Source organism: Meles meles, chromosome 12, assembly GCF_922984935.1.
Source record: "Meles meles chromosome 12, mMelMel3.1 paternal haplotype, whole genome shotgun sequence".
In the NCBI taxonomy this organism is placed as follows: Eukaryota; Metazoa; Chordata; class Mammalia; order Carnivora; family Mustelidae; genus Meles; species Meles meles.
This window is the reverse complement of record NC_060077.1, coordinates 22578957-22596944: the sequence shown is the minus strand read 5'-3', so window position 1 is coordinate 22596944 and position 17988 is coordinate 22578957. Positions and strand designations below refer to the sequence as shown.

Sequence of the window (17988 nt, the reverse complement as noted above, 5' to 3'; positions counted from 1 at the left end):
TCCCTACAGGAAGAGGGGTGAGCCGCCCGTCCCGGGGGTAAGTGAACCCGCAAAACAGGACTTCCGGGGCGGGGTCAGCTCCTGGGCCGTCCCGCCCCTCCGCGCCATCCGGAGGCTGCCCGCGGGGGCGGGGCGGGGCCGTAGGCGGGGCCGCGCTCCGGGCGCACCCCCTCTCGACGTCACGGCGCCGCGGCCCCGCCTCCGCGCGCGGGCGCCTCCCCCTCCCCTACCGGGGCGGCTGGCCATCCCGGAGTACCTCCGCGCGCGGGGTCGCCTGTTAGCGCCTCTGCACGGTAGGTGGCCCTGGGGTGGCGCGTGGGGCCCGGGCCGCGGCCGTCGGCAGGGGGGCGTCTGCGGGTCGGCCTCGGGGGCCGGGAAACCCTCAGCCCGGGCGGCTTCTTCCCGGGCCCGACGCGCTGCTGGGGCTCCCGGGCTGGGAGCTGGGCGGGAGGTGGCGCGCGCGCGGCGGGTTCGAGGATCCGCAGGCGCCGGGCGCCCCGAGCGCTGTCCACGGGGTGCGGCAGACCCCGGCCCCCTGACCACTCTTCTCGCCTCGGGCCCCGCGCCTGGGCGGCGCTCAGCTCCCGTGTGTGTGTCGGGAGTGGGGGGGCGGCGGCGTGTCACCGCCGTCGGGGTCCCCGGCCCCTCCGCGGTGTGTGGGGACCCTCGGGAGGGCTCCGGGACGCACGGGGGGGGCGCGTGGAAGTTAACTTGCAACGCCGTGCAGTTGCGAGGCGTGTCCAGAGTGGAGGCATTGGGGGGGCGGAATCTCTGGCTGGGGAGGGGACCGCCGAGAGCATGGGATAGGGGGAGCACTGGTGAACTTAGGGTCGCTGGGAAGGAGGAGGCGAAATTCCGCCAGAAAACCCAGACCCGGCAAACTCCCCCTCTCAGTGTGGGCTGGACGGGAGGTGCTTGATAAAGCTGAGACTGGGAGTGGCAGCGAGGGAAGGGGGGCTTCATCACGCAGGCCTGCTTTGCTGGACTTGGCAGACTCGTTATTATGTGGGGCAGAGGTCAGGTCTGACTTTCTCACTCAAATGCCTGTCCCCTCGGGAGGAAGGGTGGGAACCATCCAATGGAGTGCAGTGGTTACAAGGCACTGTGCCTATCATTTGTCTTCTTCCCCTTTTACAGATAGGGAAACTGAGGCTCAGAAAGGTCATGTGCCCACGCCCAAGTAGGGCCCACAGGTAGGATGTGGGGGAGCTGAAGCCCACCCTCAGACCTCCTGACCTCATGTGTCATGTATGGTTGCTGGGGAGGGGAGCTGGCAAACTCCTACTCATCCTTCAGAAGCCTCAGGCAGCGATCACCCCATCCTGGAAGCCTTCTTTGGCACTCTGTAGGCATTGTCGGATACTTCCTGTTTTGAAACCCACAGAGGTGATTGGCCCTTTCCCTCACTCATCAACCTCCCATCCTGGGCTGCAGATGTCTCTCCTCATACCGCATGTCTTTTCCTTTCATTCAGCTGGGTGACCTGATGGTTAAGCCAGGCTTCTGGAGTTTGGCAAATCTCAGGGTGACTTACTCTGGTTTAGTAGTGATGTAGTCTGTGCAAGTCATTCCTCCTCATCCAGCCTCAGTTTCCATGACTGTGAAATTGGGTTTGAGTCATTCGTGAACCCATTTACTGTACTGAATCCCTGATGTTCTATTATGTACTCAGTGAATGTGTCTGTATCGCCTTATTTTTTAAAACCCCGTGAAATCTCTTCATAGCAGCTTTACAGACAGAATTCATATATCCTACAGTTCACCCTTCTAAAGCATTCAATTCAGTAGTTTTTTGGGTTTTTTTTGGTTTTTTTTTTTAGGATATTCACAGAGTTGTGTAACCACCACGGCTACCTAATTCTAGAACATTTTTGTCACCCAAAAAGAAACCCTGGACCCATCCACAATCACTCCTCAATCCCTCTTTTCCCAGCCCCTGGCAACCACTAATGTATTTTCCGCCTCTATGAATTGGCCTGTGCTGGACATTTCTTGTAAACGGAGTCATGCACAATGTGGCCTTTGGTGACTGGTGGCTTTCACTTAGGAGGATTCTGAGGTCATCCATGTGGCTGTGTGTAGCAGTTCTTACTTTTTTTTTTAACTTTTTTTAAAAAAAAAGATTTATTTATTTATTTATTTGAGAGAGAGCAAGAGAACGTGAGTGGGGGCAGGACCAGGGGGAGGGGAAACAGTCTCCCTGCTGAATGGGGAGCCAGACGAGGGCTTGATCTCAGGACCCAGAGCTCATGACCCGAGCTGAAACCAAGAGTTAGACACCAAACTGACTGAGCCACCCAGGCCCCCTTGATATTTCATTACCTTTTATTTTTTAAAGTTTTTTTTTTCTTAATTTTAATTCCAGTTTAGTTAACATACAGTGTTCTATTTGTTTCATTAGTTGTGCTTCCTTACCTTTTAATGGCTAATTAATGCTTCATTGCATGGGTATGCAATTCTTAGCTGGTGGACATTTGGGTTATTTCTACCTTTCGGGTGTTGTGAACACTGCCGCTGTGAACATCCGTGTACCAGTATGTGTGTGCCCCTGTGTTTTCGGTTCTCCCTAGTATATCCCTGAGAGTGGAATTGCTGGATCGGATGGTAATTTTGTGTTTAACCTTTTGAAGAAGTGCCAGGTTCCCAGAGCAGCTGCCCCATTTTATAATCTTACCAGCGGCGGAGGAGGGTACCGATCATCTTAAATAAATGTAGTCTGCAAAGCAGTTATAGTCTTTGAAATCACTGGCTTTGATGTGCTCGTGATAAATTATTTTCCAATACGCATCGAGTTAAATGCCTCATTAGCAGAATAAGGAGTGTCCTGCGGGTCACCGGGAGCATCTCTGGGACCACCAGGAACAAAATTGCTGAGGGCATTCTTCTGGGCTCTGTGCAGATGGGTGGGGGGCACTGAGGGGCTGAGGAATTTACAGTGCCCGCCCCAGGACCTGGTGGAGCCTGTTAGGAACCTGTGCATGAGAGGAGGGAAGAGAGTGGGAACTGCCCAGACCTTCCCACCCAAGGCCAGCTGCAGAGGCCAGTCCCTCAGCGGCGAAATGGGACTCTGGTCCTGCCCGGGGCCCCAGCCTGGCCACCTTTGCTCATTCTGAAGGTGACCTCCCCTGGCGGCCATGTGGGGTGGGCCATCTGAGCAGCCTCAGGGACCCATTGCTTGTTTCAGCAGATGCCACCTCCTCACTGCCTCGCCCCCAGACCTGAGACCTGCAGTCCTGAGTTACACAGGTCCCATTGGTGCCCCTTGGGATGACACGCAGACATCCCCTCCCTTCTCTTGGCATCGCCCCCATGCCTGGGACCCCACCTCTTCTGTCATATTCTTTGCCTTCTGTGAGAGTGAAGCTGCCTGGGGGAGAGCCCAGGTCAGAGCACGGCATTTTCACTGAAGAATCAAGCTTCTTGAAGGTCACCCGTTCCTCTTTATGTTCTTAAGCCTGACGTGTGTTGGTTCTGGAACTGAACCCTGCATCCCTCTGTGCATTCTGGGTTCCCGTTGAGCAGCCTCATCCTACCTGGGCAGCTGCTGTTTGGGATGGTCATTGAGATGGGCCTCTGACACCTGTCGCCAGCCCCTCCTGCCTTTATTCATTTGTGCGTACTTTCCCTTCCTTGTCCTTGTAAAACCAAGCATTCCTGGGTAGCCTGGGGAAATGGAATAAGGGTTCAGGAGACTAGGCAAGAGTCTCTGGGCCTCAGTGTATCCTGCTGGGGAAATGGGTGTGGACTGAGTCAGAACTTGAGTCTAGTGCCGCCTTGGGATTGGTAAGGCTGTCAAAACGTGTTATCGACGTGGTTTTGTGAACGGATTCGTAGTAGAGAGGTGGGTCAGCAGTGGCTGATGGTAGTGATTTGAGAGCCCGGGCATGGCCCTGTGGCCCTGCAGACACTTGTCTGGGTAACAGCAGCTCCCCCCTCCCCTGCGCCCAGCCACTTGTTCCTGCCATCTGCAAGGCCCCTTCTCTGTGCTGCGCTATGCAGCTATGCCTTCACCTTGTCTGGGGCCACTCTGGAGAAGGTTCTAAGATGCCTGAGCCCTCCCACAGCCCTTCTCTGGTCTCTTCCACCCTGAGTTGTGGCATGAGGAGGATTCATGGGAATAATTAATTGAGAACAGCCCGTGAGGTGGGCCGAGCCCCAGAAATGGCAGGGAAGGGCATCCTGCCCTGGGGAGGAGCTTCATGTCATCCCGTGTGCACAGATGGTGGGAGGCAAGCACAGGGCAGCCAGTCTGTCTGCCAAGTGCATTCGTGCATCCACCAGACTTTTGACTGGCTGCTGTGGCCAGAAAGCAGGCCTGGTGGCAGCGTGCACGCTCAAGGGCTCATGTTTCCATCAGAATCCGGTTGTTCCGCTCAGCCGGTGTGCATTTGTGTTCCCTGGCTGCCTTCCCGCTGCATCAGTTTTCCCATCTGTAGAACAGAGGTACAGATATGACCAGCCTCCTGGGTTGGACGAGAGCGGACAGGGCTCAAGTGCTTACCTTGTTGCAAGACAGAATGTGACGACAGCTCAGGGTCAGGTAGGCTGCTGGAGCCTTGAGCGACTCGTGTCCCTTGGGGAGCCTCAGCTTCCCCATCTGTCAAAAGGCCATAATTACAACTGATACCCCTGGAGCTCACCAGATGTGAGGCAGTATTCTTGGCGCTCTGTGTACATGACCCGTTTGATCCTCCCAGTGCCCATAGAAATTGGACAAGCTGAGACAGGGAGAGGTGAAGTCACTTGCGCAAGGGCATCTCTCCAGGAAGTGGGAGGGACAGGGATTTGAATCCAGAGTCTGCACTCCTAATTACCATCTTACTCCCCCGGATACACTGTCTTAATGCCTAACACATAGAAAATACTCAGAACGTGTTGGTTATTATTACTGTATTGTCATACACTGTTACAAACTGCTATGTATTATTAATGCACGTTTATGCCTTTCCCTGCCTGTTTGTCTACACTCCATCCTGGATGACAGAACAAGCAGGGTTCTGGCTTGTGAAGTCCAGATTCCTACCCCCCAACCCTGATCCCTCCACTACCTCCCATTCCCCCCAACTCTTCTGAGCAGTTGGGGCCGGCTGTGGTCTGGTAGGTAGCTGAGTCCCAGCTGGGCTTCCTGTGTGACATTGGGCCAGGTGCTTTCTCTCTCTCTGAGACTCAGTTTCCCCACCTATGAAATGGGCAGGTTGGACTGTAACAAGCTGCCAGCTAATGCCTTTTACCCACAGGACGGTTTCTATTTAGCTCCCATGGTACTTTATTTTAAATTGAGCCAACATTCGATTATTTTTAGAGAATCATCCAATTTCCTACTTCTTTTGGGAACTCAGGAACCTGGGCCAAACTGGAGTGGCCTGAAGCTCCCCCTTAAATGTCCTGGGCTCTCCTTATCATTGTGGTCCCCACCACACCATTTCCCGCCATTGCATGCGTGACTGGTCTGGCCCCAAGGGCCCTCTGGTCCAGTACAGGTTTTCAGGGCTCTGAGAACACCATGGGCCTGCCTGGTGGGTGTCACGTGAACACACAGTTCATTGCTTTAAAAACAAAGATTTTTAACCACTAGTTTCGACCCTTGTCAAGAGTCCTTCCAGCTCTGCTTTTCTAGGACATTGGAGGTTGTCTGAAGCCTCCCAATACCTAGTCTGCCCCTAGAAGCCTCGAGGCTTTTGACACATTGGGAGCTTGTCCCCATTCCATGTTCCCTGGGTGGGAAGCCCCTGTCACTGGGCCCCCCGGGTTTACCTGGTTCCGGTCTCCTGGTTTTACCTTTACCTGGTTCCGGTCTCCACATAACCCACAGTGAGATACTTGGGGCCCACAGAGGTCCCTATGTCATGGTGAGCGTGTGTCAGAGTATCCACACCAGCTGCACGGCTCCGGGAACGCCATCCCATACACTTTCTCTGTCCTTGTAAGGGATCAGGGGGCCATTTGTGACTGACCACTCCATTTCCTGGAAACTGAGGCTCAGAGACCATTGAGTCACTTGCCTTGAGGTCACACAGGCATGATGTGACAGCAGTAGAAATTTTAACTCAGATCTGCCCCAGCTCTAGAGGCCACCCGCGGGAGTCACCCATCCATCCTGTCACATCACAGAGGACTGCCCTCCCTGGGCATCTGCGGTCCCAGCACCCGGCACTGGGCCTGGGTCACCGAACTACTTGTAGAGCAGGAATGTGTAGAAGTTTCTTGGCCAGATGCTGGGGTGCAGGTCCCATTTTTCCTGGAATTTACTCTCCAGTGGAGGCATCAGACAAGAAAAAAGTCAACCACACCTCTCACCTAGGTGCCTGCCTGGAAAGTTGGCAAACTACGGCGCCCGGGGCCGCGTCTGGTCCACTGCTTGTTTTTGTGAATAAAGTTTTATTGGAATACAACCACACTCATTTATTTCCATTCTGTCCGGGGCTGCTTTTATACTGTACTTCTATACTATAGGGCAGAGTTTCATGGTTCTGCCAGAGACCATGAGGTCCAACAAAATTGAAAATATTTATTGCTGGGGCCTTTACAGAAAGTCTGGCAACCCCTGATCTCATTATCTCTTGGGTCCCTTTAAGCTATAATATTTTGTAAGGTGATACTAAAATAGTAATATTTGAATGCCTGCTGGATACTTAGCTCTTGGGGCTTCTGCCTGAAACTTTCCCATACAACTCAGAGAAGGTGTTTTTTGTTTTTCTTTTTAAGATTTTATTTATTTACCAGATAGAGATCACAAGTAGGCAGAGAGGCAGGCAGAGAGAGGGGGGGAAGAGGCTCACCACTGAGCAGAGAGCCCGACGCGGGGCTCGATCCCAGGACCCTGAGATCACAACCTGAGCCGAAGGCAGAGGCCTAACCCACTGTTTTGATTTCGACTGTTCCATGGGCATCAGGGGGCCTTCACTTCTTTTTTTAGTCTGTTCTTGCATTTAGTCAACGAAGGGGACTATGCCGGGTCTTAGGAGGATGTGAGGAATGTCTGACCCTGTGCATTCCTGTGGAGGAGACAGCAGGCCAGAGAGGTCGTACAGGTGCTAAGTGCTTTGGGGGATACTGGTACAGGGATGTGAGATAGTCAGGGAAACCTTCCTGAAGGTGGGCGGGGGGGGGGGGCGGAGTACAAATTGTGCCAGTAGGAGTTATCTGGGTAGAGAGGGCAGGAAAGGTGTTCGAGGGGGAGGGAACCACAGGTGCAAAAGTTGGGAACTGTGTGACCCTGTGGCCTGGCAGGTCTGCTAGGATTCATGGCTCAGACTTCCGGAAGTTTGATGTGCCCGTGGGGGTGGAGTGGGGTGTTAATATTGGAGGTCAGCAGGAGTTGAGTCACAACACAGGGTCCAGTGCTACCCTGGAGGACCCGGGTTTCCCCTGGAGAATGAGAGTTTTCCTCTCCAGGGCTCCCTCTAGCCTTTGTTGACTCCCAGGAGAGTCACCGCTGGGCGCTAACCTAGCACTTCTCTCGGAGCTCCTGTTGTTTAACTCGGAGCACACCCCTGCTGGGTTCCTCCTCTCCCCATCCCCACCTTCCCCTGGGCTCCCTGGGTGGCCGCCCCCAGCGAGGAGGCTGAAAGATCACTTCCTTTGCATTTATTTTTGCAGTTTCTTTTTAATTAGGGCATGTTTTTCATTTAAGCCAGTGGGTTCTAGTTTCCTTTGAAAATGTTCTAGTAATACTGAAGCCATTGAACAAAAGTACAAAATAGGTGAGAGTAATGGGGAAGGTGGCCCTCAGCAGGTGGGAATCTGGGCAGCCCTGTGACAGGGGGTGGGGCTCACAGGGGCCAGGCTGGCAAGTGACCTTCCTCTTAAGGATCTGTTCCTCCCTGAAGCCCCAGGAGCCTTGACTGCGGGGTGGGGAAGGACAGGGGCTGCGGTTCCGGTTCCAGGCTGTTGCTGCTCCCCCATCTCGTTCCTGCTCTCTGCGTCTGGTTGGGTCTCTATTTTTGTCTTTCCGCGTCCCCTTCCCATCCCTATCTCCCTCTGCTCAGGTCTCTCCGACTCTGTCTCCTCCATCACTGTCTCTCTCTATCTCTGGCAGGCTGACTGGCTCTCTCCATCTGTTTGTCTTCTCCCTCCCCCACTGGCACTACTTCCCCTCCACCTCCCCACTCCCCCACCCCTGCTCTTCCTTTATCTCATTAGAAACTCTCTGTCCCACTTCCTTTGGCTGTGGGTGACATCCTGCCCCCAGAACCTTCGGAACCAAACCTACACAGAGCGTGAAGACTCCGTGATCACCTGGCCTTGGGTGGCGTGGGAGTAGGTGGTGTGCAGATGCTGGGCAGGGAGGTGGAGGCCCAGGGAGGTCTGGAGGCCATCCCCATACAACAGCCCCGCCCCTGGGGCCCCTAAAACAGGGGTAGGGGCCCCCAGAGGGCAGGCCCGGGGGCTGTGGGAGGCAGTGGAACAGGAAGCCTGGGTTGGCAGTGAGGGGGCGGAGTGCAGCTTTGGGTTTAACTTGGTGTGGGGGCTTAGCAGGGGACTGTCACCTGGGGTGGAGATGTTGGTCATCCTGCCTCTGGGGACTCGCCCTGAGTCCGCATACAGCAGGTGCATGGCCGGGGTGGGGGTCATTGCCTTCAGTTTTCCTTCTGTCTCAGTGGTCCTGGGCTCCCGGGGGCAGGCCCCATGCTGTGTTCCCGGCTCTACTGGGGCACACAGTAGGTCAGCAGTGCACATTTGTTGGCGAATTTGGGGGATCCTAGCAAGAGCAGAAAATGAGTCCAGCCTCTTCCTTTCACAGAGGCCTCAGAGACCAAGACTCAGCGAGGGGAGGTTATTTGCTTGGGTCATGAAAACAGATTTGGAGTTACAGAGCAGGTCTGGGTTCCCCAAGGTGGATGCTGTGTGGGGAGAGCCTTTAGCTGGTAGGTACTCCGGTGGCCCTCTGTGGATGTCCTGTGAACACCCGCTCCTAGGTGGGGCACTGGGCTTTGAGGCTGGCTCCTTATAACCCGCCTGCTGGGGGAGTCTGGGCAGGTTCCTCCCCTGAGATCCTTGGTGGGGGGGGGGTCTCTACTTACCCTCCAGGGGAATGAAGCACAAGGATCCTGAGACTAGCATAGGGGATCAGGTCGGTGGGGTCAGGGGTCACTTGCTCTCAGACAGGGGTGGTGGCTTCCTTGGCCTTGGAGCCTCAGTGTTCTGGTTAGATGTTGCCTGTTCTGTCTTGGGTCACAAGGATACCATTATATCACAAGGTCTTCTGTGCCTTAGCTGGGGAAACCCAAAAGGAGAAGAGAGGACTCCCGCCGTCAAAGCCTTCAATAGCATCCTATTGCCTACAAAGGAGTTGGGGGAGCCCCTTTTCATGGCACTTGAGGCCCCAAGATCTGGCTGCCACCCTCCTCTCCTGTCTCCCTCTCTTGAACAGGTAAAGGGCAGTGCTGCGCCCCATACCCCCATCGCTCATTCAGCAGGTCTGGAAGGGGAGCTGCCAATGCTGGTCTGGGAACCCAGTTTGGGAACCACTGTGGTAGAGGTTAAGCATACTCTAAAAACCAGACAGTGTGGGAGCAAAACCCTGCTCCCCGACACACCACCTTTGAGCTCTCAGGCCAGGACTTGAACTGCTCTTGTGCCTCAGTTTCCTCGTCTATGAAATGGGATAATAACTGCACCGTTCTGATCAGTTGTGAGGATCGATTGGACTAGTACCCTAGTACACGTGCAAATTGTGCTCCTAACCCCCCCGCCCCGTCCCACCTGGAACGGTGTCTCGGCAGGAAGTTAGCAGTACCTGCACCTTTGCTATTATTACTGTTCTTGCTATGCTTATTTTTATAACCCCACGGCAGCCTTGACACTGTTGTGCTCATAGTGAATCCTTTGCCACTCTGGATTCCCAGGGCGCTTGGACGGCTCTGGGCCTCAGTGCTCAAGCTCCTCCCTCACCGGCGCCCATCCTCTGCTCCTGTTCCCGTGCTGGGCGTCCTTCTCAGATTCCTGCCTGATCACCACCCCTTACCCGGCCGCTCGCCATCCATCCGGCCTCAGCTAGAATCCACAGTCCCTTCCTCCTACCTCCTTGGTCACGTGACTTACTTATTCCCCTGATCCGGCTCTCTCCTCTCATTTCGCCCGTTATCCAGTTAGTAGAGTGTCCGTTTCCTGGGCTGATCCAGCGACTTCTCCAGATCTGACTTCTTGGGGCTGCCAGTGTGTGGCAGTTACTAATGGGGCTGGGAGTGACGGGCACAGCCAGACACGTGGGTGGGAGCCCACGTTCTGGAGGGCACAGATGCCCAGGTGTGTCCTCCTTCATTGAAAGGTGATTACTCACTTACAGTCACTTTGCCCGGCTGTGCTCTTTAGGGACCTTCTCCATCTGGCACTGGGGACAGAGAGCCCAGATGAAAGTGAGGACTCCAGCCGCACCTGCCTCCAGGCACTCATTTCCCAGATCCCCGAATCCCTAAGACTTGCCGGGTCCTGGGCAAACAGGCGCACGTTTACCGTTTCGCGCATGGTGTCCCTGAGAACTCACAGTGACGCAGGGCGGGCATCACGAGGAGCCCTGATACAGTGGGAAGATGGGGCCTTCTGAGTCAGACACATGGGAGTCAGAATGCCAGCTGGCTGGTGCCTAAGCTGTGAGACCTTGGGCCAGTTACTTCCCCTCTCTGGGCCCCAGTTTCCTCACCTGTAAAACGGAGATCACAGTCATGACCATCTGTTGGGTTACCAGGAAGATGATAGATAATAAGGTTTTCTGGGGCCGGAGGCATAGAGATGCTCGGTAATTCACAGCTATAGGGATTATGTTGTTCACCCATTTTACAGATAAGGAAACAGGCTCAGAGAAGTTCAGGGAATGTCTCCCAAGCTGACCCTCTTCCTGCTGATGTCCAGGCAATTCTGCAGATAGAAGTATTTTCCAGCAAGGTCCCCGGCGCCCTTGGGGCCCAAACCATTTTCCTGTAGGAAAAGACTGTTCACTCTCTCCCTCTGAATCTGAAGTCCCCCCTCCAACTCTCCCCCAGAAGACAGTGAATGCTGATGAGCTGCCCCTTCTTCCTCATGGCTTGTGATACATTAAGTGTTCTTGAACAGCTCTTGAGTTTGAAACCGTTGCGCTTCTCCCTGCTTGGTGAGTAGGTGAGGGAGGAACCTCTTCTGGTCCTGGGGCTGGGTTTGTCTGAGATGGAGACAGGGACAGGTTGAAATGTCAGTAAACTAGATGCCCAGGTAGGTACAGCCCCAGACCCAAGTGTGCTAATTGTGTGCCTGACCCCCCAACCTCCCCTCCCCCTTGGATGAACCATGAAAAAAGGTGTAGGCCTTCTTATCAGGGGACATTACCTCCTGCAAATGGTTATTGCTGGCTTTGTTCTGGTCAAGCCTTTCCACTATTTGGCCATCGGCCATTGCAAAACCTCCACAACAAAGAAGTGGAAGGTAATGCAATCAAAAAAGCCCTGCCCTAAGTTGCAACCGGGAGCAGAGGAAGGCAGATGTTAGCCAAAGACCTTGTGAGCGGAATATATGGAACAACCTGGCTCTTTTGTAAGCCAAAAAAATACACGGGAACAGCCTGACCTTTTTGTAAGAGTTGGCTTCCCACGTAGAAAACTCATTTCCATGCCTTTGGGGCAGGAGTGCAAGTGCTTAGCCGGGTCCAGCCATCATCATGTAAGGCTTTGTCGATCAGTTTCCTTAGTCTTACTGAAACATTCAAAAAGGAAAAAGCATCCTGGGGCCTGGGAGAAGACTACGGAGTGGTAAGTAGGCAGAGGTCAAAATAGTCTACTGTGTATCTGTATTTTGGGGGTCAGGTAAATGGAAAGTCTGGAATCACATCGCCTTCAGGTATAGCTGGATCCAGGTACTCCAGCGTATCAGGATATGTCTCAGATGGGCTTTCTTCGTTGGTGGCTTCATTCTCAGGCATGCTCTCCCCAGTAACACCTCTGGGCATACATCCTCCTAACAGTAGCAGTCTTGGCTGCAAGAGAGCCATTTCTCTAGTAATTCTTGCAAATCCTCGGATTGATTCTTCTTCACCCACCTGGGGTCTTGTGCCTATGCATGAACGTCTGTACCCTCATATTGATCAGCCCTCTGTCACTGGTCCTGGGCATGGGATCAGCCCCATCCTGGTCACAAGGACTGATCCCAGAAGATGAGAGAATGCATGCTTGGCAGGCAGTTTGACAGATATCCATACTAGTGGCGGGGCAGAAATAAAAGGGAGAGGGAGATTTCTACCCTGGAGGGAAAAGTGGAGGCAGGCACCATCATTCATTGAGCATTTACTCTGCTCCATTATGGTATTAAGGCCTTTATGTGTACATAGTTGCTGTTTGCCTTTTACGGATAAGAAAATGAGGCTTAGAGAGGCTAAGCGAATTACCTAAGCTATTAGGGAAAAATTACCAAAGCTAATAGGGAAAAATTCAGACGCAGGTCCATCTTCCTGCAAAACCCATTCTTTTACCACTCCCTGATACCTGAGGACACTTACCAATCAACAAAGTGAGCTGGAAAAATAAAATCTGAATGCCTGCGGGTGTACCAGGCATTCTGTGTTAAGGGTGGGAATACAAAAAAGAAAAATTTTAAAAGCAAGGCAGATTACCTCAGCCCATAAGCTCTCCACAGTCAAGTATGGGAGACAAGGGGCAAATAGCAGTTACTACAGAGAATGATGAAGGGTAGGCAGAGGGGAATGTGAGACGTAAGAGGTGTTTAATCTAATCTGGGTGTTCATGGAAGGTTTCCTGGAAAAGGTGATGCTTGAGCTGAGGTGATAACAAGCCAAGATAAAGTAGGGGAGAGGGTATATAGGTACATGTTAGATAGGACTCTTTATTAACAAAGAAACCCAGCTACCATGGAATTAAGCAAAGAAGTATGTTTATCTGCTCATAACTAAAAAGTTGAGGGGTAGGGATGGCTTCAGGCATGGCTGGATCCAGGAGCTCAACTAATATCAGGGAGCCACAGCTCCATCTTTTGGTTCCATCTTCTTAGATTCGCTTCTTAAGGTCCACAGGTGGTAACTGGCGATGTCCCTGAACCTTCAACCCCACACCCTACCTGCTTAGCCTCCCCAGAAGTTCCTGCGGAATTCTCTGGCTGACTTCATTGATCTAGAATGAGTTATGTATCCATCCCTAAGCTAACATGGTGGCCTGGGAACAGGACATGTTAATTTTCCAGGCCTAGGGCACATGTCCACGTCTAGAGTCCGAGGTGGACAGAGAAAATGGTTAGGAAAATCAGGGGTGTGTGGCATCCATTGGGTTGATAGATGTTCCATTTGTCTGGAGCACAGGAGGGTGATCATGAGACCCCCCTCACAAGCCATGTGGAGAAACTCATTCTGAAGTGCCTGGGTGGCTCAGTTGGTAAGAGTCCCACTTATAATTTTGGCTCTGGTCATGATCTCAGGGTCGTGAGATCTAGTCTTGCCTCTGGCTCTGTGCTGGACATGGAGCCTGCTTAAGATTCTCTCTCTCCCCCTCTCCCTTTGCCCCTCTGCACCTTCTTTCTCTCCCTCTCCTTAAAAAAAAAAAAAAAAAAAAAAAATTGTATGTTAAGGACAGTGGAGAGCCTTGATATGTGTACTGTTGGAGAGTTGCAGGGTGGAGGCTGAGGGACTAGGTGGGAGGGGGAGATACTCACACTGTTCCTGCAAGATATCTTCTCTTTGCAGTTTTGATTTGCATTTCCCTGATGGTCAGTGATACTAAGCCATCTTTCCATGTGCTTGTCAGCCATTTGTAGATCTTCTTTGGAGGAACGTCTGTTAAAGTTCTTTGCCCATTTTTGCGTCAGGTGGTTTGGGGTTTGTTGTTAAGTTTTAAGAAGTTCCTTATATATTCTGGTTATTAATTAATCCCTCGTGAGATACGGGCTTTGCAAATATTTTCTCCTGTTTTTGTGGATTGTCTTTTTACTGTGTGGATAGTGCCTTTTGAGGCACAAAATGTTTTCATTTTCATGCAGTTCATTTATCTGTTTCTTTTTTCTTTTGTTACCTGTGCCTTTGGTGACACAGCCAAGAAATGTTTGCATGGCTGCACCTTAAAGTTGGCAGGATTTGCTGCTGGGTTGGGTTGGGGTGGGAGAGAGAAAGGAGAGTCTGACTGCCCTCAAGCCTTTTGGCCTGAGCATAGTATGCTGCCACCAAGTAGGGGTAGAATGTATTTGGTGGGGGGGGGGGGGGGTGACCAGGAGATCAGCTTTGAATACGCTGAGTTTGAGCTGCCAGCTCAGTGCCCAGTTGGATGTGACGAGGAGATGGTTGTTGCCTGCCGAAGTCTGATGTTGTGGAGGGAGTTTTGGGCTGGAGGTGTTATTCCAGTAGGAAGCTCCTGCTACCTGTGCTAGAATGATCAGTTTTGGTTCAGTGTCAGGAGGGAAAAAGCCTGAAACCATCCTGCAGAGAGAGGGGAAGACAAGCAGACATCACCTCCTTGGCCTCTCATGAAAACCAGCCCAGCCTGGCTACTCCTTTATTGCGAGTCCTTTGGGGGCGGAGGTGTGTGCCAGGAGCTGCGCTCTGGGTGGCGCGACTGGAGGCCTCTGCTCTGTTGACCTTTCTGTTCCCAGCGCCCAGCACCAAACCTGGGCCTGGGAGAGCGCCTGCTGGCAGGTGTTGATGAAGGGAATGAATGGAGGCCTGTGTGTTCCTCAGTAGCTGATGGGAAGGTGTGTGCATGGGAGGGCCCCCCGGCCGGCACCACTGTTCCTCAGCATTGGACCAAGTGTGGCTCTGGAAGACTATTTTTGTTGAAGTCTATCATATGTGCAGAAAGGTGCATACCTCCTAAGAGGACATCTCAATGAATTTTCAAAAGGCGTGAAGGTACCAGATCAAGAAAAATAGCACATGCCTTGTACCGGCTCCAACAAGATGCCTGGTACCCGCTCCAGTAAGGCCTCCCCAGAGAGTAGCCATGATCTTTACATCTCTATTAGAAGTTAATTTTGCCTGTCTTTGTACTTTATAGACGTATAAAGTACCTTATGTACATAAAAACGCAGATGCTCTCTTTTGTATTTTTTTTGGCTCAGCATAAATTTGTGAATTCATCCAGATCTTTCTGTGAAGTTCTGGCTTGTTCTTTTGCCTGGCTGTTCGGTATATGTAACTTATTAGTATTTACGTATTTATTCTCTTGTTAATGGGTATTTAGCTAGTTTCTAGTTGGGGGCTGGGACACTTCGGTAGGTATTCTTTGGTGAACAGTTAGATGCATTTCCTTTTTTTTTTTTTTTTTAAGATTTATTTGTTTATTTGAGAGAGAGAAAGAGCACACAACAGGAGGGGCAGCGGGAGAGGGAGGGAGAATTGCAAGCAGGGATGAGCGCTGAGCCTGATGGAGGGCTGGATCTCACAGCCGTGAGATCATGATCTGAGCTGAGATCAAGAGTCAGATGCTTAACCGACGGAGCCACCCAGGTGCCCCAGTTCTGATGGATGTGTACTTAGCAATAGAATTGCTCAGTCATAGAAAAGGTGCACATTCTGCTTTTGGCTCTGTTATGCCATTTTCCCAAAGGAAATTGCCAGGTTCCCCTGTCCCCTGAGCATGAAGGTTGTGATTGCATCATGTCCTTGGTAACACCTGGTGTTATCTTTTTTTTTTCCCCAAGCTATTCGCATGTATAGTGGTCTTATAGTAGACTTTTAATTTGCATTTATTTCCCTGGGGATGGTGATCTGAGCTGAGATCAAGAGTTGGATGCTTAACAGACAGAGCCACCCAGGTGCCGCAGTTTGATGCATTTCTGATGGATGTGGACTTAGCAGTAGAATTGCTCAGTCATAGCACATGCTTGAGTGCCTTCTGTGTGCCAGGCCCTGGTTCTCAACTAGAGGTGATTGTGCCCCCTGGGATCACTGGCAATGCCTGGAGATATTTTTGGTGGTTGCTACTTGGTTGGGGGGTAGGGAGGCGGCGCTCCTGTTATCTAATGAGTAGCACTCACTCATGACAGCAAGTGCTCTTTCATATGTTTATTGACATTCAGATGATCTTTTGTACGAAGCATCTCTCTTCTAATTTGCCCATTTTTCTCTTGGGTCGCCTATTCTTAGTGATCTCAAAGAGCTCTTTATATATTCTGGTTACAAATACCTCATGTTATTTGTATATTGCAGATGTCTTCTTCCATTTGTAAATTCTTGCAGTCAGTAAGAGGAAGAACTGGGCATTTCAAGCCTCCAAATCATTAATTTGAAGGCAACGCAAGCCCTTCACCTGTGTAAGCCTCAGTTTCTCTCTCTAAACCCTGCAGAATGTTTATATTTAGCTCAGAGCTTGCTGCATAAATGGAGCTCTGGCTGTTATTAGCACCTTTTCTGGGAGGAAAGAACCCTGAACTAAAACAGGTAAAACTCACCCTGTGGGGGCTTTTTCAACCCAAGTCATTCGTGTTTCTCAGGTCAGTTCTATAAATATCTATTAAGCACCTACTGTATGCCATTCTACAGGTTATTCATTGAAAGTATAGCACTGAACAAGACCCAGTGCCTACCCTTGGAGGATGTTGCTCCAGGGGCGAGTGCAGCCCCCAGGGAAGCACTGACTGGGCTAGAGCATCATGGAAGGCTTCCTGGAGGAGGCAGGCATCAGGGGGTTGAGCACTGTTAAGTACACCTCTTCTGATCAGGCGCATGCTTGAGTGCCTTCTGTGTGTCAGGCCCTGGTTCTCAACCAGACGTGATTGTGCCCCCTGGGATCGCTGGCGATGCCTGGAGATGTTTTTGGTTGTTGTTCCTTGGGGAGGAGGGGCGCACTATTGTTATCTAATGAGTAGAGGTGAGGGATGCTGCCCCAATGTCGGTGGCCCTGAGGTTGGGAAGCCTTGAGCCAGACAGTTGTAATACCCTGCGACATTACAGTAAGGGCAGGGGTGGCGGTGAGCAGAAGGACTGGGAATGTCACCCCAGCCGGAGGATGTCAGAGATGCCATCGCAGGAGGGGGAACCTGGAGCTGAATTTTGAAGGGTTGGGTGGGAACTAGCAGGAAGCTGGAGGTGCTGAGGAAGGGCACTGGTGAATCATGGAGATGTACGGATGGGAGCTCGGCGTGCTTGGGGGTTTCACTCCCAAGGGCAGGCTTGGAAATGGGGCGGGAGCGGACTGTGGGGACTGTGGATGACAGTCAAGGACTTAATCAGCCTGTGTGTCCTGTCTGTCCTCCCCTCTCCCCGCCCTCCCGGTGGAGCTGTAAGCCACATGCGGTTGCTGAACCCTTACAGTGCGGCCAACATAGCCAAGGAACTGAATTTTTTATTTCAATTGAACTTAAATTTAGATCTCAAAACAGACACTTCATTCCGTTCTTGGGAAACTTTTAAGCATGTGTGGAACTATTTCGGGATGCAAATGTACTTTTTCAACTGTAAATTTTATGAACTCTAAATACAGATCAGATATGCCTACTGAAAAGTGGAATGTATACCCCGGATTTCAGAGACCTTGTACTAAGGGGGACATGTCTCAATAATCTTAATTTTTATATTGATTTTAAATGATATTTATAGTTGATGTTGACTTTATTTAAATTTTCACATTGGTTAATGGTAATATTTTGGATAGGTTGGGTGAAACGAAATCTAGAATCAGATTTCATTTCACCATTTTCTTTTTCATGTGGCTTTTTTTTTTTTTTCCTTGAACGTGGCTTCTGGAAAATTGAATTCCACATGTGGCTTTCCCTGGATGTCTTCTGGACATCACTGTTGTGGACCCTGGGAAAGGGCTGGAATATCAGTCTGAGTCTGAGGGCTCGTGGAAGGGTTTAGGCAGAGAAGCGACGTGGTCAGTTTTCTGTGGTAGTTATACCCTCTGGCCACTGTGGTGAGAGGACATTCCAGAGGATGCGATGTGTCCATCTATGGGGAGACTGCATAGCCTGAAAGGCTTGACCTGTGGCCACAGAAAGGAGCCCTGATGCCCCAGACAGATAGTGCACAGGCAGGTGACCAGGCTGGGCCCAGAGGGGAGGAGCCTTTAGGGAGGGGGCAGGCAC

The 17988-nt window shown here is 51.7% G+C and overlaps 1 protein-coding gene across 3 annotated transcripts in view; it reads left to right on the top strand.

The window, feature by feature from the left end:
• The first annotated feature begins 203 nt into the window (after positions 1-203).
• Positions 204-17988, top strand: part of TPST2 (tyrosylprotein sulfotransferase 2) — a 47947-nt gene continuing 30162 nt past the window's right edge. Inside the window, exons 1-2 of one of the 3 annotated variants that reach the window (XM_046025742.1) lie at positions 220-293; positions 1138-1193. In XM_046025742.1, coding sequence (XP_045881698.1) covers positions 1165-1193 — 29 coding nt within the window. In that variant the 5' untranslated portion in view covers positions 220-293; positions 1138-1164. Of the gene's footprint in view, positions 294-1137; positions 1194-17988 lie in introns of all 3 variants that reach the window. The other 2 variants (XM_046025743.1, XM_046025744.1) reach the window with 2 other exon arrangements.